Below are 20,568 nucleotides of genomic sequence, written 5' to 3'. Positions count from 1 at the left end.
AATAATACTTCATTACTCCAGAAATGCTATTTGTCTTTGGTAAATAACATGTCCTAATTTGCTATTTACAAAAATAATGTTCCTTCTCTGTAATCCTTTTGAGAAATTTGTAATTTGAGATTCCAGGGTACTTATTATATATTTAACATGATAGTAGTATGTGATATTTTCCAATGTAATCTAAACCCTTGATTTATATTATGCTACAGATGTGTGAACATTGTTTCATGTGCTTGTATCTACTGCAGAATATCACTGACCACTCTATGCTTCTTTTGCTTATAGTTTTTTTTCTCTGCACTACACTAGAGTGCTAGCATCTTGACAAGACTTCAGGGCTCACATCGTAAAGCTAGTTTTGTGTGTAATTGCAAAAATTAATGCTCTCAGAGGACAAGTACTGTAAGCTAATATTTGGTCATTTGTTCACATAACTCTCTCTCCTATTTACTCCTCTTGAGATTTGTTGTGTTTCTTGAGTTTGTAATTTTGTGTGTAATTCATTAATTCTGAAAAAAATCAATCATTATTTCTTCATGTCTTTAAACATGACAAGCTTTTTAAAAAAATCATAATCACATAATTTTAGTAGCTAAAAGTTTTTTTTTTTTTGTCGGTTGTGGGGCCTGAACTCTGGGCCTGGGCGCTGTCCCCCAGTTCTTCAGCTGTAGACCAGTGCTCTACCACTTGAGCCTCAGCCCCACTTCCGGCTTTTTCTGCTTATGTGGTGCTGAGGAATTGAACCCACGGCCTCATGCAAGCACTCTACAACTGAGCCACCTTCCCAGCGGCATAGCTAAAAGTTTTTATGGCAGAATTTCTGCTTCTTTTTTTACATTCTACTTGCTAAATTATTTTATTAAAATGATTTTGTTTAGTTGTTGTTAGTGCCTGTGGTTGTGTGTAGCAGTTTTAGTTTAAACTCAAATACAACTTGAGTTTGTCAGGTATGTAGAATGTGGATTGGGGGATGAAATCAGTGCAAGACAGCTTATGGTTGTTACTGCTCAGAGAGATAATCTTCCAGTTTCCCATTATGTAGCTGAAAGGACTTTGCTTGCTGCCTTTGGAAGATGAAAGGACAGCAGAGGGTTTGCTTTAGTTCATTCTTATAGTCAAGTTGGAATTCATACTATAGGAAAGATCTACTATTAAATGCTTTGGTGATTCTAAGCTTTGCTTTCTGTCAGAGACCTGAAAAACACAGTATCTATAATCCTCATTAACCAAATCTTTGGAAGCAAATAGTCTTCTATGGATTTCTCTACTTGTTAGGGTTTGACATTTTAATGCTTTGTTATCTATTTGTCTCTTTTAAACTGTGATAAAAATTTTAAGTTAAATTTAGCATATTAGTTGTTTACAATGGGAGATCAGGTGCAAATAATGTATCGCAACCTATTTTCAAAAACAGAACCTCTTCATTGATTTTTAATCTTTCTCCTTTCATGCGAGTCAATTTCTTTATCATTGCTTACTTACTTACCTCTTAAGACTTAGGAATAATCACATGAATTTATCAATTTGGGCCACAGATAGGAAATATAGGAAGGATTCCTTTTAGTGCTGAATATTAACACTTAACAGGTTAACAGCTCCAGCATTATCTAGCTCTCATAATAAATAAGCAAATTCTCTAGGTTTTACTTTTTAGAAACCTAGGCGTCATGCCAGTGTCCCTCTGTTACCATCTCATAGAATTAACTGATTCTTACGTAGTCTACCTTCTGTATTTTTCACACACACACACACACACACACACACACACACACACACACACACACACACACACACACAATGTTCAATTTTCATCCCAAGAGAAACTGCTTTGGTTCAAAACTCTAAGCACTGCCCAAATTATTGCAGCATCTTCATTGAAGCCTTTTAAAGTTTTTTTTTTCTGTGTTGTTGCAGATTTATTATTGTTTCCTATCAGTCAAGCTCTCCTTGTAACTTCTAGGATGAAATTCAAATTCCTTAACTTAGTAAACAAAGTACTTCATACACTTTCCCTTGTTTACTTCTTTAATTATTTTTTCTATGACTATTGTTTTGACCCCTCCTAATTTGAAGTGTGGTGCTCCAGTAATTTCTAACAGCTCTTATTCTCCTCTCCTTCCCCCTCCTTCTCTTTCTTTTGCTCAAGGCTAGCACTCTACCACCTGAGCCAGAGTGCTTTTTCTGTTTATGTGGTAATGAGGAACCTAACCCAGAGCTTCACGCATGCTAGGCAGGCACTCTACCACTATGCCACCTTCCCAATCCCTATCAGTTCATTATGTATCAAGATCATCTCTGTTTACTCATAAATTCTTCTAGGGATTCTCTGAGTAATGTTCTGTCACAACTTTAAATTTGCATCTACACAAAACTGTATTTGTAACTTATCTTTATTTTCCACTAAACTTCAAGTATATATATATATGGATATATATATATATATATAAAGTCTTATTTAAGTAGAGCCTACTAAATGAACAAATGTACAGAATGGAAGAGGGTTGCTTACATTTTTCAAAAGTTGCTTATTAAACTCTAAGATCTAGAATATTATAGAAATCTTAACTTCTATCTTGTGCTTATTATTCAGACTTTTATCTAAATTTCCATTTATTATTATCTAGATTCTCTGACCTATATACTTTTTATCTATTTCCCCAAGTTTTCTAACCTTAGTTTGATACCCTGTATAGATGTCTTCCTTGAATTTGACTCTTGCTGGAATAGCTTTATCGTGACCAACTTTGGATTAGACTTCTCATGTGCTTTTGCTGATGCCCTTGTTAGAAATATACAACTTCTGAAAACGAACTTTACAATGTGGGGGGGGAGGGGGAGGGAGGGAGGAGTTTGGAAGGTGGAGAGGGAAGTGATGGTGGGGGAAAATCAAAGGGGTAACAATACATTACCCTACTCACTGAAACCCTTCTGTACAGTATCTTTATAATTTAAAAAAAAAGAAATACACAACTTCTTTAGTTCATGGTATCTGTCCCCAACACACATTTTTAAAAACTACACTGGGGCTTGAATTTTGGCATGATAGGCTAAAACATTTACGTGAGTGAAAGTAAAAATTCTTTAATAAAAAGTAAAGCAGGTAAAAATACCACATCACTTAGAAGATTCTGATATTTAGAAAGGCTTACAAACACTAAAACACTTTCATGGTTTTCTGTGTCTGATATTATGGCACACTGAATTAATTTTTGCTATGCCAAAATACTATTACTTTACTGTGCAGTTCATAATATGAAATTAAAGGTAGATTCAGTTATACTAACAACATATGGAAAATGTGAAGCTTGATTATGGTTAGAAAAACAATAAAATTTAATATATTTTGGTCACTATATAAATAGTCAAAGAAACTTTATTATTCTGTTCATAATCTACTTTCTTATAAGAAAACAGGATACCAAATATTGATAAATATACATGTAAGTTTACTGTTCATTTAAAATCTTTCATCAAATTTATCTTCTCAGTTAATAAATTTTAAAGAATTACAGGACTAGAATTATGTAAAAATTAAACTTACCGTCATCTTCCCAGCAATTCTTAGCACTCCCTTCTCGCTCACTGCTTCCTGGTAACACTGTCTGGTCTGTGGGCAGGTCATCATCGGGCACCCCACCTTCACAATCACCTGCATCAGTAATACTTTCTTCTTCCACAATGTGGAGTTTGTCTTCATCATCTGAGTCTGAATTTGTTTCTACCACAGTATTATAATTTGTAACTGTAATACAAACAAGAAATAAATAATCAAACTACTATAAAATTAATTTTTGTATTTTAGTAAATAAAACTTACAAGTAACACTTAAGATTGTAGTACAATCTTAAGTTTTCTTTTAAATCATTAATATGTAATTAATTTATTTGGCAATACAAGTGTTATCACTTACTAGATAACCAAAATAACAGTAGCCGTATTTATTCAACTCTAACTATATGTACAAATACTTTATAAACACTTGTTTAATTCTTATACCTTTAAAATACCCCTGAAAGTATAGTTCTACTACTATTGTGTATATCTGTATTTTACATGGATGTGTACATCAAGGAAGAGAGATGGAGTAATTTACCCAAAATGATACAGCTAGGAGTCCCTGAAATCCAATGGATTCCATCTTACTCTGAAACTATGTTAAACATCTTCCCCAATAATATTAAACATATTGTATACCATACTGCTTTGTACAACTGATGCTTCAAATACTTAAAGCATTACAGCTTAAGAAAAAGATAAGCTTTCCTTGCAAGATGATATTATATCATCAAAATCATAAGGATTAGCCCCATACATTAGATATAAATCCCACAATGACTTCAGAAAGAATCAACCAATTTAGTCAAAGTTCTAGGTTACACAGACTATATCCAGAAAAAATAATTCCACAGTTTTCAAACAGGCAACTTTCCCATAATTTTAAAATTAATTTTAATGCAATTTAACATAGGCATCATAAGGATATAATTCATAAAACACATGAAAATAATTGAGGATATACAATTTTAAACATATAATCTAGCATAAGAAGTTCCTTAAGAATCCTCAGAATAATAATTCTAAAGAGATATCTTAATAAATGGCGTATGGTCATGGGAATGTTTCAATGATTTGATTAGTGATTCTTATTTGCTAATAAGGAAGCTTTGCTTTACTAGGTAATTAAGCAATAATTATTTCCAGTTATTCTTTGCCTTGCTTCCTTAAATTGTCAATTCTTGAAAGAAAACAATTGCCTAAATGATTGATATGCACATGTAACCTTTACTTTGATACATATGCACCCTAAAACATGAAGAAAGCAATATAATTTCAAAGTGAGTATATATATAAATATATATGTTATATATAAATGTGAGAAATAATGGAAACCTTTAAAATTTTGCTTTTATCTATCATAGGAAGGATCCTCCCCGCAAAAACAATGTCAAAAAGATTAGTTGAGTTACTGCTGAGCACATATTAGGAACTCTTCAATGTCTTAAGTAGGGAAAAATGTCATTTTGCAGCATGAATGCATCTCTCTTCCCCAAAATAAATGGCTTTATCTCTTATTTGTGAAATAATATGCTTATTGTAAAAATTTCAGATAATTATCAAATATGAAAAATAAGTAAAAGCTTCCATAGTTTTTCTTCCTCAACTATTTTATCAAGTTAAAAAAATAGCAAAACATATTGCTCAATGTACTAGGCAGGCATGATACTAATCATTATCGCATCTCATACTACTTAATTGTAATACAAAGTTCACATTTTATATAAATCTTATATTGCACATAGATAAGTGTGTATACTTAAACACGCATATAGTATCACATTATACCTTTTTGCCACTTTGCTTTGGCCACTTTAAAATATATCTTGGAAATTTTTTATCAGTATATAAGAAATTTTCTTTACTCTGGAGGACGGATTGGACATAATTTCCTGTACGGATTTAATTTGACCAATCACCTTTTCATAGAATTTAGTTTAGTTTTTAGTAGTAGGCGTTAAAAAGTTATGTAATAAAACTATTTTCTGCAAATATGTCTATAGTCATCCTTTAAATACGTTGATTAGACAGATTGGTAGGAGTGGAATTGTTGCCTCAATGGGAAAACTTCTTCCATAGATATTGTTAAACTTTCCCCAATCATATTTAAAAAATTTTTTTTCAGACATTACCTGGGAAAATCTATTCAATATCTCCATATAATAAAGAAAAAATTCCCTTTAATAAAGACTGAGATGGAAACATGGGGAAATTCCTTGTACTTCAAGCAAACAATGCCTAAGCAAAGTGAACTGTGTATGAGAATATGGAAAGTAATTTTCAAAAGCTGGTGCACAGCTGACTCCAGGGGTTTCCTTATAGGCCCTTAACAGATACTAAGGTGCAAGTGAGTGTATCATGTGTGTATGCACACAGACTTTGCATGAGGACTCATATTGGCAAATGATACACACTGCTATTAACTTTCATTTTTATGTTAACCTTATTGGTAACCTACTAGATGGCATTTGAAGTTGGCATTTACATACCATAAACTTAAATAAAATGGCCACAGCTTATATTTAATAAATTTACATCTAGAGTAATTTAAAGTTGAAAATTTTCCCTCAATTATATATACACACACATATATATGTGTGTATATATATACATATATATGTGTGTATATATATATATATACATATATATGCTTGCATGCATACTATTTTCACTGGGTTCTTTTTAACCCAGGGTAATTGCTTCAGGGTAATTGTCCGGATTGAGTCATTGTAGTTCAGAGTGATCTTAAAGACCATCTGTCACTTTCTAGAACTCTTGCAAAACACCTTCCGATGCCCTAGTATATGCTGCCACTGTAAAGTAGGAGGATAGCTAATCATGAAAAACACAGAGACCATCAACATTTTATAGTTAGCTTGTGAATCTTCTCATAGCATGTTTTGACATATGGCACAAAAGGGGCAAGATTTTTTAAATGCAATAGATTTATTTACTAAAAGTAAGAAGACCAATAATTATTTTACTGTCTTTTGCTTTAGTCACTTAATTAAGAGAAAAGTAAAAATTGTTCATCTTGATTATTGTAACTGAGACAACAAGCAGCTTCTCTGTGCTTCTGGATTATCCTTTTGCTTGTCTATCTTTGGAGTTGATTTTAAAAAGCATCACCATCAAAAGCATGGAGTAATGCAAGTCCTGGATGAATTCCAGTAGCTAACAAACATGTCAGTTATCTCAATTTCTTATTTATCTATTTCCATACTCTATTTTATTTTTTTCTATGACTAAAATAGTTTGTCTGGAGAGTAGTAAATCCATTTTATGATTAATTGGTATAATATTCATATTTAAAGGGTATAGTAGTATAAGAATTCAACATATCTATTCAATGAATAAGAAAGAATATATGTATACAATGTGAAATGATTCCATCAGAACAATCAGTATTTCTATATTCTCACATCACTTCTGTGTAGAATTTTCTGTGTTGAAAGCCTTTTAATTCCTTTCATATAGATAGTTTTAAGTATTGTTAGGCTACAGTTACGTTACTGTGACACAGAACACTAGATTTACCCTCCCTTCAAAAAACTTTTGTACCTATTTTTCACTCCAACAGCAGTACAGTCTTAGCCAGCACAGGTAATCATTCTAATTCTGAGCTTTAGTTAAAACAGTAAATATAAAAGCAAAGATAATTTAAGATAATGTAAGACAATTAGAATCTTTCAAATCTTTAAATGTGAGTTACAATACATAGCAGGACTTCAAATAGAATATGGAAACATTTTCTTGTTATCACCAGATGTTACAATGACACTTTGATTTTTTTCTTTTTATTAAACATATTTTTTTATTGTAAGGATACTGTACAGAGGGGTTACAGTTACATGAGCAAGGTAATGAGTCCATTTCTTACGGAGCAGTTACCCCCTCCTTTGTTTTTCCCCTACCATCCCTTTCTTCCCTACCTCCCTAACATAGTGTCTTGTAAATCTCATTGCTACAATGGGTCAGCCTGTATCCTTATTTAAGCATTTTGTTTCCCCCCCCTTCCCGAATTAGAGAAGTGTATATACAAGATGCAGGGCACCGACATCAAATAATCAAATACAGTGAAAACAGGGGTTATACTGTGGGGGAAGAACATACAAAGAAATAAAAAAATCACATGGTACATTATAAATACGTTAGAAACAATAGCAAGAAAGAAAAAAAGATATTTGTGTCCCTATTTTGGGGTTTATTTCGCTTATATCATCTTATATGGTCATATGTACATAGCTTTTGGCATTTTCTGCGTGTGTTTGTAATTCTTAAGAGAGTCTCTCATATATTTGTTTTCACATAGTAGGCCTGGAATTATTTGTCAAACTAGAGTCTTGCATCTCTTTCTCAATAAAGAACTGAAATGGTGTAATTCCTTAGAAAGACCAAATCACAGTCCAACAAAATAGACACTAGGAAATGGGTATGTGAAAGCAGTGGGTGGGGATCAACAGGAGAAGGGTAGGCAAATGAAGAGAATGCAGTTATAAAATTCAATGCATATTCTACAAAATTAATAAAATCGAGGAAAGGGGTGGGGTTGGGAGAGGTGGGGGAGAATGATGAAAAGAATGACATTGATCAAGGTACACTGTATTTATAAATCAATTTGTTGAATGGCAACTCCTTTGTACAATTACTTAAAAATAAATAATGGAAAAGAAACAAAGCATTGTATTACTGATAATATAGGAAAACAAAACTGCACCCAACTAGACAAGGTAAATAAGCACACAGAAGGAAATTCACAGGGTTATTGTAAAGCTCTGCATATAGCATTATCGTAAGAAAAACAGCTTATGTTGTCCATAAGTACCACATTCAATACCAACTGTAAGTATATATATCTGATTTACTGTATAATGCAGTGCATGTTATCATAATACATATATTTAATGTAATGAATCAGTACTAAAACAATATATACACCTCTTAAGTCCTTGAAAACAGGCATCAGAATGGATTTAGAATGCTCCAAGAATTAATGAAAAAATATAATGGTATTAGGGACTGAACTCATGGCTTCCAGTGCTTTGCCACTTGAGCCATGATGGTTAAGTCAGCCCTTCTTGAGTTTTAGTTTGTTTCTCAGGGAGGGTATTATACTAGTGCTGCCTAGACTGGTCTCAAGCTGCAATCTTCCTTCCTTTGTCTCCAAAGCAGCAAGGATTAAAGACATGCATAACCAACTCTGGCTTTGTTTTCAGGTAGAGTTTTACTAACTTTTTGTCTAGCCTGGCTTAATTACACTGTGATCTTCCTAATTTCTGATTCTTGGTAGCAGGGATCACAGGTGTATGTCACCATATTCAGCTCACACTAGGTTTTAGTAAATAATAATAGTTCAGCAAATTTTGAGAGAAGTTAATTAAAAATACACCTATCTAGATAACATCTTTCTCAGTCAAGGATATATATTAAAGTCATAGAATATGTTTATATTTTCAAAATTCCATTAAAAAGTTAAGTCCAATAAAAGTAATCATTATGGACTTTATTGCTGCAAAGGTTTACTGATTTTTACTATTGTCACATACATGCTATTAATAGAATGAAAACTAATAGGCAAAGGCAGGAAAAGCCTTGGCATCTCAGAATACTAGCTCTCATTTCCCTTTCACTACACAGAAATTAATAAGAATTCACAAGATTTGTTTTTAGTACTTTCTCTGTAGGTTTTTTGTGTTTTGTTCTTTCTCACTCTTGGGGCTTGAACTCAAGGCCTGAACTTTTTCTGCTCAAAAAGTTTGAGCATATCCCTTTGAGCCATAGCATCACTTCTGGTTTTCTGGTAGTTAATTGAAGATAAGAGTCCCATGGATTTTCCTACTTGTTTGGTTCAAACTGCAATATTAAGATCTCAATCTCTATTGAGTAGGAAACATAATAGGCAGGAGCCACTGGCGGCTGGCTCTTTCTCTGTACTTATTCTACCTTTCTTCCATCTTCCACAGCTCTTCTCATGTATATGCCTGTAACAAGAGACATCAATCCCCTTATCATTACTTCTTTTCTGTCTTCCCCAAACTTCTACTCAGTAAGATAATTTCAGCTCATACAAGTTCAACTCACAAACAGGTAGATGAAACAGAGAGTCCAATCCTCAACAGAGTAAACTAAATTCACTCCCAGTAAAAAGGACTATTTTTCACGTAAGGAAAGTATTTGTACTAAAAATAATTCACACTGATTTATTAATAACTAGTATTTCCATCATAGGTTGATACATCTTTATAAAAATATTTTAATTTTATGAAATTTTACTTATAGAATATATATGTGTATTATGACAAAAATCAAGGGAAGTGTGAAAGTGTCAAGTCAGAATAAAAAATAAAGAGAAGCATTATTTAATCAAAACATAGAGGCCATACAGTGAATAAGCCCAGTCTTTAAAACAAAAACAATAAACTAGATGAACCATAAATCTATTTGATTGTGAAGGAAAACTCATAAGTACAACTGTTAAGTATTAAAATGAAGATGGATCTGAGTGCCAGAGCACTTGCCTAGCATGAGTGAGGCCCTGGGCTCCAGCTTCAGCACCATGCACATAAAAGCAACAAGCAACAAAGAAAATGCAAATGGTGCTAAAGTAGCTAAGACTATAAGGGAATTTAAGACACTTTGTAAATGAGTATTTTTCACTAATATAAACAAGTAAGCTTGAAAATGCAGGTGATAGTTATTTCTAGTAAATTATAAAATATTAGTTATTTTAGTACTTATAAATTTATGAGAGCACAGGTACACATATAGAAAAAACTTAGGAAAGTTATCAAATAGCCAGCCATCAGATGTTTTTCTAGATGACTTCCTTCAGATCTTCCAACAATAGATAGTTGTGCTTCTTTTTAAAGAGAAAACAACAATCACACTATAAACAAATGATGGCATGGATGTAGCCAAAAGAGAACTCTATTACCCGGAAGACTTGTTCAACCACTCTCCAAAGCAGTATTGAGGTTCCTCAAAACACTAAACATAGAGCTTCCCTATGACCCAGCAATTCCACTCCTGGGCATTTATCCAAAAATAACAAACAAAGCCACACTAAAGTTAGCAGCACAACCAGGTTTATTGCAGCAGTGTTTACCATAGCCAAAATATGGGATCAACTCAGATACAAGAAAATGTGGTATATATACACAGCGGAATTATATGCTTCCATCAGAAAGAATGATATTGTACCATTTGTAAGAAAATGGAAAGACTTGAGAAAAATTATATACATGAAATAAGCCAGACCCAGAGAAACATAGGTTGTATGGTTTCCCTCATTTATGGTAGCTAGAATATTCCTATTAAATTATAAATAAACACACTGGGTGGTAAGCAAAGGGTTACAGATGAAATAATGAAGGTATAATAGACTCCATGGAGAGCCTAAACAGTGTAAGTCTTCAAAAAGACTAAGTCAAAGCCCAAGGAAATAAGTACGGGGAAATAGAACTTACAAAAGGGGAGGGGAGGGCCAAGGGGAGATGGATAGAAGAATCAAGGAGGAGAAGTGGGGAGGTATGTAGGCAAGGATTCACTGGTATGTATATATACCACAAAATTGAGAAATATAAGGGAAGAGGTGGGTCAAAGAGGGGAGGTGACTTTCTATAGAGTCAGTATGAAATTTAACTGAACTCTGAGAAACAGTACTTACGTATACATGCTCACATGTACAAACTCACATGGAACTCAGTCTTACTTATGAGTGATGCAAAATTGTTAATAAGAGTCAAACCAATTAATTCATAAAAGAACTAAGAAAACATTTAGCATTTGAAAATATATCTTTACTATATTTATATAATTCAAGAAGAGACAATAATTCTACAGACACCAAAAACATTTGAAAAATATTACCATTCTTTGCTGACAAACACATTTTCATAAAAACAAAATTGAAACCAATATCATGACAAATATTTATATATGGGAGGTACTAAGAGTATAAAATCTGTATTATCATTATTATTACCAATATTCTAAAGGAACAAGTCAATTTTTAAAAAGAACAATAGAGGAAGTATAATTATTAGGAAAGAGTAAGCAAAATTATTTGAAGATAGCATAACATTTTTTGCAAACTGAAAAGTAACTAAAAACTACTATCGATCAGGAAATGTGGTAAAGTATGAAATCTAACAGAAAAGCATATATACTAACAATAAAAATAAAATGATGTAAGTGAAATTCTATTAATAATGGCCACATAAAAGTTAACATATGAAGGAAAAAAAACTATTTAAAGAAAACATGAAGTTTCTATACGAAGAAACACAGCATTTTTATTAAGTTTTTATTAGCATAATCTCTTCTCTTGACTCTTAATTGTTCTCCTTTTACCTCACTGATAGCTTGGTTTCCATTTCCTTCCTCTATCTCCTGGGTTTCAATCTGTCTTATAACCTCTATCCTACTTTTATCTCTAAGCCCAAACTTCTTTTATCTCCAACTCATACCAAATGTCTACTTCACACTGTCCAACAGAAAACTTCCGGATCTACAATCCAACTTATAGTCATTCACAGTCTTCTCCATTTTATTAAGAGGAGTCAAAACTGGCATCAAGTTTTTTTGACCTGAATATCTTTTCTATTCATGGCTACATACAGCTTGAAGTTCCATAAAATTTACAAAAAAGACCAAGAGCAAGTGACTTCTCCTTCCTACTGTGCTGCCCTCTACCACACCAATGCCTGTGAGGAAAGCCTTTGGGAGAGAAGATGTTTTCTAATATCAAGGGTAACTAAAACCCCCAAAACAGGTTACAGCAATAATCACATTACCCCCAGCCACAAAAACAATGTTTAAAACAGATTCTACCATAGGAGTTGGCATGATTCTGTTTTTCTCATAAAAAGGTAAACATTTTGTTACCTATCCTAAGAAAGCAAGTTTTCTCTAACCAATTTTAAGACTCATTGGTAAGCAGCTGAACTGGGTGTAAAAAATAAGATAAAAAAAGAGAATGTTTTTTCCCTTCCCTCCAAATCGTTTAAATAGGGATACAGGTGGACCCATTGCAACAATGAGATGTGCAAGTCCATATGTCAAAAATGAACTTTACAACTTTGTCAGGGGTGGGGGGTAGGTGGGATGGGAAGGGAAATGATGGGAAGGGGAAACAAAGGAGGAGGCAACAATGCTTGATAAGAAATGTACTCATTATCTTGCCCATGTAATTGTAACCCCTCTGTACAGTATTTTCACAATTAAAAAAGAAAGAGAATGAAGTTCTAATATCACTAATTTCATTAGTTCTTTCAGATATCTTTAAACTAGCAAAACAGTTCATGCAACTTAGAGTTGTTGAAGGCAAAGTAAAAAGGTCATGAACCCCAAGGATGTACTTTGAACATTGATCACTGTTTGTTTTCAAGGGAATGACAACAGCATACTCTATTCTCAGACGGAATGATCCCAAGCTAGAGAGCCTTCTTTTTAGAATCTCTTGCAAGGACCAAATTTCTACACAAGGTAACTTAGTCTTATCTTGTAAAGACTATCTTTTCTCTCTGCTGTACTACTGGATAGATACAGAAGAAGGTGGTTCATACTGATAAATCAAAATTAAAATGTATTTCTTAATGAAACATTAAAAACTTTTTATAGGTGACTAGAGTTGTTTTGTTGGAATTGTCTAAACAACACAACATACAAACTTGTGAGTTGTCAATATTAAGTAATTTACTTCTTCTGAATTACGTGTTCTAGAAGGTGACAGAATAAAGACATATAGTAAGTACAGTCTCTGACTATAAGACATATGCATATTTACAAAATGAGCAACATGTTAAATATTATAGTAAAAATGTAGTAATATAATTAGATATTAAATTACTAGTAATGTGGAAAATAAGTAGGCATTCATAACCATCTCAAATCTTTTTTTTTGGGGGGGGGGCGGTCCGATCATGGGGCCTGAACTCTGGGCCTGGGCGCTGTCCCTCAGCTCTTCAGCTCAAGGCTAGCGCTCTACCACTTGAGCCACAGCGCCACTTCTGGCTTTTTTTTCTTCTGCATATGTGGTGCTGAGGAATTGAACCCAGGGCCTCATGTATGCAAGGCAAGCACTCTACCACTGAGCCACCTTCCCAGCCCTTCAAATCTTTTATATCTTGTTAATGTACAAAAAAACCAATTCTGAATATTTTGTTTCATTTTTTATTTGACATAGATGGCTAGAAATTTAAATGAATTGTAGTCCTGAAAAATTTCAGATATTTTGTTTTACCTGACTTATCTAAGAAGGATTGGGAGCTGTTACCATCACTGGACATACTACATCAGAAAATAAACACCCAACAAACTTGAAGATCATGTGAAAAAAACCACAAAGGTTTTATTCCTTTTATTTTAGAAAGTAAGTAGACATAGTCATAAAAGAAGTAGAAATTCTTGGAAAAATATTATGTGAGTAGCAAATTTAGTACATGTAACGAATAGCAGAAAGGTACTAAAGGGTATTAAAATAATCTTTAGAAATTGTGTCCTATCAGATTTATACTACTGGTAAAAAGGAAAAGTTAAACCAATCAATGTCCCTTTTCTAACTGACTCACAAAGCCCTTAGTTAAATATTCAGTGAGTTATATGCACAGCAAAATCCTTAAAGGAGCCATATTAAGAATTATTATCCTCATCTTCTAGATAAGAGAACTGACAGTTTATAGAAGTTGCATAATTTATTAAAGGTAGCCTAGTTAGTACTGGGTCCAGGATTTCAATGTAGACCAGACAGCTCTGGAGACCATGCTCTAAACCAGGATACGGTACTGCAGACAAGCAGTATAAACAGAATAAACAAGACAAGCAGAATAAACAGCTCACAAAAGAAAGAAGGGTACAAAACATCAAAAAGTTACTGATGAATTATTAAATACATCATCAAGAAGGGTTTAATCAAATCTTTCTGAAGTCAGAATCCAGGACAATAGTATTTAAAATATCTTTATTACTTATCCTCCCATCAGAATGAGAATGAAGGACATATATAATTACAAATCTCAATTCAGGACTTACTTTATTTCCTTGATTTAAAACTTCTGGTAGCTTTCCATTGCATATGTTGTAAGTTCCAAACTCCTATGCATGGCATCTGTACATTATACATATTATGGTGTCTGTTAGCTCATTACCTTCATATACTGCTCCCCAGAAGCTCTGCACTTCCAGGCTTCTGTCTTGTCCTTTTTACTCTTCTATAGGGCCAAATTCTTGCTCACCTTGTAGCAATCTTCAACAGCCCAGATATACTTCACTATCTCCAATTCAAATTAGCTTACCTCCTGTGGGTTACTGCAACATCCACATCATTGGAGACCCTATCTCCATTTACTCCATAGAAGCCAGTGTGATCTTTTAAAACTTACAGTACAATGTGTCACTCTCCTTCAGACTTTGCAGTGGCTCTTCCCTATTTTACTATAACCTGCAAGGCTGCACATGTTTGTGTTCTCATCTTCTCCACAATTGCACATCTTATAAGAACCTTTCTGTTTTTGGTAAGTGCCAAGACTTTCATCATTCTTAGTCCTGTATTAGCCTTCCTCTCTGTCTAGCTTGTTTCTTTTCTCTCCTTGTGTTTCCATTCCCACATTATCACCTCAAAGAACAATTCCATGCCCCCTAAATCTAACATGTTCCACCCTTTACTCTCTAGTACCATTCCCTTTTTCCTGTAGAGCAAGCCGCCACAATCTGGAATTACCTTGTTTAGTTACTTACAAGGTAGAATTATCTTATTTAATTATTTATTTTCTTTTGCCAACATTATTATCTCTATATATTAGATCTCTGCTCCTGCTGTAACAAATTGCCATATTCTTAATAGGCTTAAAGTAAAGCAGTTTTACGTATTATTCTGTAGCTCTTGAATTCAATATAAATCTCAAGGGGCTAAACTATGTTGGAGAGCACATCTCTGCCAATCGCTTCTTTGTAGTTCACTTTATCCTTTCCAGTTTCCTGCCTTTTTCAATTTCTAGGGGCTACCCACCTTCCCTGGCATGAGGCCCTTGTCCATCTTCAAAGTCAGAAATAGCCAGTTGACACTCTCATATCACTTTTTGACAATGGCCTCTCTCAGTCTCCTAGCTTCCAATTTTAAGAACAATCACACTGGTCCTACTTGACTAGTAATAATAATTCATATAATTTTAGATTCTCTATTAGGTAGTGTATCATTTTCACAGGTTCTAGAGATTAGGACATAAACATATTTGAAAGGCCATGATTTTACTTGCTTCACTCGTAACTAAAATGTGAGGATAAAGATATTGTTTTGTTCACTCCAAGTAGTCCTTAGTGAAACAGAATATACATGTAAAATATTTGTTGAATTAATAACTAAACTAGAACATAATTACTTGGAGGATGCTTTCCTTTTTTGTAGTACAATCTCAAAACTTCATGCTAGGTAGGCAAGTACTCTACCACTGGTCACAGTTTGGTTCTTTTTGAATTCTCCTAGCTCTTGTTATACCTTTGTATATTCTAGATTTCTGCAATAATGTCCATTTCCATCATGTTTTCATTTTTGCGTTTAAGTGAACATATTTTTATGTTTAAGTGCTCAAGTTTGAAGTATTTTGATAACATGCCAATAAAGGATTAAGTGCTATGAAAAATGTGTTGAGCTGATGCCAGTGACACATGCCTGTAAGCCTAGCTACTAAAGAGGCTGAGTTCCTGAGGATTGTGATTTGAAGACAGACCCAACAGAAAAGTTATTGAGACTCTATCATCAATTAACCAGCAAAACGACCCGTTAGAAGCATAGCTCAAGTGATAAGAGAACCAGTCCTGAGCTACAAAGCCAAGCATTACTGTAAGGCTGTGACCTTAAGACTTGATAAGGGGCCTGGGAACGTGGCTCAGTGGTAGAGTGCTTGCCTTGTATGCATGAGGCCCTGGGTTCGATTCCTCAGTACCACATAAGCAAAAAGAAAAAAGCCGGAAGTGGTGCTGTGGCTCAAGTGGTAGAGTACTAGCCTTGAGCTGAAGAGCTGAGGGACAGTGCACAGGCCCAGAGTTCAGGCCCCACCACCGGACCCCCCCCCCAAAAAAAGAAAGACTTGATAAGGAAGGAAGGAAGGAAGGAAGGAAGAGAAGAGAAGAAAGGGAAAAAAGAAGGTAGGTTGGTTGAATCAACAAATTTCAAAGTGAAAAGTACATAAAATATTAAAAAAATTATTTAGGCACTGGTGGCTCACACCTATAACCCTAGCTACTAAGGAGACTGAGATCAAAGGATCCAGATTCAAAGCCAGCCTGAGCAGGAAAGTCTGTGAGATTTATTTTCTCCAATTAACCACCAAAAAGTCAAAGTAGAGCTATGGCTCAAGTGGTAGATCTCTAACCTTGAGCAAAAAAGCTCAGGAATAGCACCCAGGCCTGAGTTCAAGCCCTAGGACCAGCACACAAAAAATAAATGTGCTTATGATTTAGTAATTATTTTTATGGCTTCCTAATGAAGTGAGGAGTATTTTGATAATGTGTCCACTTAGGATTATCATGCTGTGAAATATGTTAAAATAAATTTTAAAAATTGAAAGGATGTAAAGATAAGTCTTAAATAAGCCGAATTTGTACAGCTTCCCAAACAAGTGTGAGCTTGGCAAAAAACCTAGTAGACTTTCTATATAACCTACCTGCTAAAACTACCATGAAGAAGAAGTTGGTGTATTTAAAAGCACATAAGCACAATGCTCTGTATACATCAACTGGGCTGTAGATGCTCTGATTGGTATGGTCATTATTGTAAATGTTACATACAAGAGTACATTGTTTACTATTTTATTGTATATATTGTATACAGTATATTTTATACTATAATAGCAGAGAATCCTATTCCTCTACAAGAAAAAGTAACTCACTGTGATGTTAGGAAAATGAACCCTTAGATATATATTTAAATGTTTTTTCTTCTTTCATGCATTTGTTTCTAACGCATTTATAAGATTATTTCTTTGTTGCTTTGTATGTCCCTCCCCCACAGTATAACCCCTGCTTTCACTATATTTGATGTCGGTACAATTTGTGGAGGAGAAGGGGAAAAACAAGTCATTTAAGGATAACTGTGGACCCGTTACAACAATGAGAAGTACAAGTTGTCATGTCGAAAACGAACTTACAACTTTGGTGGGGGGGGGGGGAGGATTGGGTGGGGGGAAGGGACATGAAGGGTAAACAAAGGAGGAGGATGCAATGCTTGATAAGAAATGTACTCATTATCTTGCCCATGTAATTGTAACCCCTCTGTACAGTATGTTCACAATAAAAAATAAAAATTAAAAAAAATAAAATTTTTAAAAAAGAAAAAGTAACTCATGCAAAGTAGGTATCAATAACTGTTGAATCAACGAATAATTTCAAAAGACATGGTTAAATAAATTTGACCATGATAAGTGCTTTTCAATTTATTTCTGTTCTTATAGGAAAAACTAGGTAATGGATTCTCCCCTAACTTAATCTAACTAAAAGTAATTTCTTTTCTCCTTATTGTTGGTACGACAAAAGTGAAAACAATTTTTATAACAAGACAGCATTGTTTGCCATTTACTCTTGACATTTGCACTAACAATACAAAGGCGATGGTGGCTAAAAATACTGACGCCTTAGTATGATCAACTCACTAGCAGTAACTCATACCCTTGCTTGCTAATTCCATTACCACTCACTGCCAGCAAAAAATTATATATAACAGTTTTAAGAATGTCCTTGATGAAGCAGTAAAAATTAGTTTATTAAGAATCAAGTACCCTTTTAACCTATCATGCAAGAAAACGGCAGGTACACATGGGATACTTTTACTAGACATTAGAATATAACAGTTACATTATGCAAAACCCCCCTGCAATTATTAAAGTTGCCTCTGGAAGTAACTTTTTATGGTGCACGAATTTAACTTGAAAATACAATCAACTATAAAGTATGGTTATTCAAACTAAACATTTGGTAGATATTCTTCTCGAAATTCACTAAGAAATCTAGTCATACCCAGAAGAAAACAAATGGCTAAAATTGTTGCCAATATCAAAACTGAGGTTTCACATGTAAATTTTAGTTTTGGAAATCTGTTAAATGCTATCATGAGTTTCAAAGCTTCCCAATCTTCAAGAAGACCCTCTGACGTGATGGGGCTACTCTTAAATCTGGTGAAATGAAATGTTTCAACATTTGGAATATATTCATGATTTAGTGCTGCTGTGCACTATGTAAGTCCGTGCTACAGAAGTGGTGTTGTGGCTCAAGTGGTAGAGCGCTCGCCTTGAGCTGAAGAGCGCAGGGACAGTGCCCAAGCCCCAAGTTCAAGCCAGCATGTTAGGTGCCAATGTATAAATAATGCAGAAGTTTACAAAGCCATCAATAAAAGGTTAATCCCACAGACTTTAATCTATCAAAAAAAAAAAACTACATACTACTCATGAGGTTACACTGTCACACTCTAAATTTTAAGAACCTGCTACGTGATGAGTTTTAATGTAATAATCAAAGAATAGCCAAATATATCCAAAAGGCTAATTCCAGCTACATGCCTGTTTGAGACAGGTTTTAATACGTTTTCAACCATAACATACAGAAGTCTTTCCTTTTACTTTCCATGGTTTCAATTACCCACCGTCAACCTTGATCCAAGTCATAAAAGAGAAAATTATAGAATATACAATTTGAAATTTTAAAATTACATGCCTGAGTAGCATGATGACATCTTACACAATTCTAATCTGTTCCACCTGGAATGTGAATCATCCCTTCATCCTGTAGATGCTACATGCCCCTTAGTCACTTAGTAGGCATCTCTATTGTCAGAATAATTGTTGTCCAATCTTTTTTTAAAATATTTTTTATTGTAAAAATAAGTGTACAGAGGGGTTACAGTTACACAAGTAAGGTAATAAGTACATTTCCTATCGAGTATTGTTACCTCCTCCTTTGTTTTTCCCCTACCATCCCTTTCCTCCCCACCTCCCCAACTCCTCCCCCGCAGATTGTTGCCCTATCTTATCTGGGTGCTTGTATTCAGTTCTTCATAATGGCCTCAAAGCACAATAGTAAGTGATGCTGGCAAATTTGAAATGTGAAAGAGAGTACTTAAAAAGTACTTCCTTTAAGAGAAAATGTTGAAGTTATTAATAAAGAAAAAAGTAAAATTGGAAGTTGAGATTGCTAAGATTGACAGTAAGAATGGATAAAAAAAACAAGTGTCTATATGATTTGGTTCTTTTTGAGACTTTAAGCTGTGAAGACTTCTCATCACAGTCACAGTATCTGAGAAGGAGGGAGGGAAGATTTGTGTTGGCTCAAAGTTTCAGAGGTTTCAGTCCATTGTGGTGGGTAGGGAATGGCAGAATGGAATAGCTCACTTCAAGGCAGCCAGAAAGCAGAGACAATTCACTCAAATGAGTGGGTTTCTTCCTGTTCCCCCATTTTTTTCCATCTGAGAGCCTAGCTGATGGGATGGTGCTGACTACAATCAGGAAGGTCCTCCCCATTTAGGTAATTTTCTCTGGAAATGTCCTCACAGATACAGCTAGAGGTGTACTTTACTAACCTCCCAAGTACTTCTCAACCCAGTCAAGGTGATAATCAAGACTATCATGCATGCTTCTACTGGAAGACTGGAATGTATTCCCCACAGGTAATGTGATAAAACTATTGTACTGCAAGAGACTAAATGTACTGTTTCTATTAGGCCAGGCATTAAGAAATTTTTTGAAAAAGTTATTTCTAATAAAAGTATCATGTTAACATGTAGTGACTATTATTAAGAATCAATTAGTATTGAAAAGTTTTCTTAGTTTTAATTTGAACAGTTAATACTGATAAACTATAACCAATATAATCAAAATTTCTTTGGGGCTATCAATCATTTAAAAATAAAAAGATATTTAGAAAAATAATTTCTGGGGACTGTACAGGTAGCAACTACTTTTACATATCTATTTAAAGTTAATTCAAAACATAAGTAAAACACGAAATGAAGTTATTCATTCATACCAG

General features: G+C 34.0%; 1 protein-coding gene across 6 annotated transcripts in view; it reads right to left on the bottom strand.

Moving 5' to 3' along the window:
- Zeb1 (zinc finger E-box binding homeobox 1) overlaps window positions 1-20,568 on the bottom strand; it is a 158,731-nt gene that overhangs the window by 42,095 nt on the left and 96,068 nt on the right. For all 6 annotated transcript variants that reach the window (XM_042685951.1, XM_042685952.1, XM_042685953.1 and 3 more), the window contains one exon: window positions 3,542-3,742. In XM_042685951.1, the coding sequence (XP_042541885.1) occupies window positions 3,542-3,742 (201 nt within the window). The remainder of the gene's footprint in view (window positions 1-3,541; window positions 3,743-20,568) is intronic.

The sequence above is a fragment of the Dipodomys spectabilis genome, unplaced genomic scaffold, assembly GCF_019054845.1.
Source record: "Dipodomys spectabilis isolate Male_0828 unplaced genomic scaffold, ASM1905484v1 ptg000096l, whole genome shotgun sequence".
NCBI classification, from domain to species: domain Eukaryota; kingdom Metazoa; phylum Chordata; class Mammalia; order Rodentia; family Heteromyidae; genus Dipodomys; species Dipodomys spectabilis.
The sequence above is the reverse complement of the archived record's forward strand: the minus strand, read 5'-3'. Positions and strand labels throughout refer to the sequence as shown.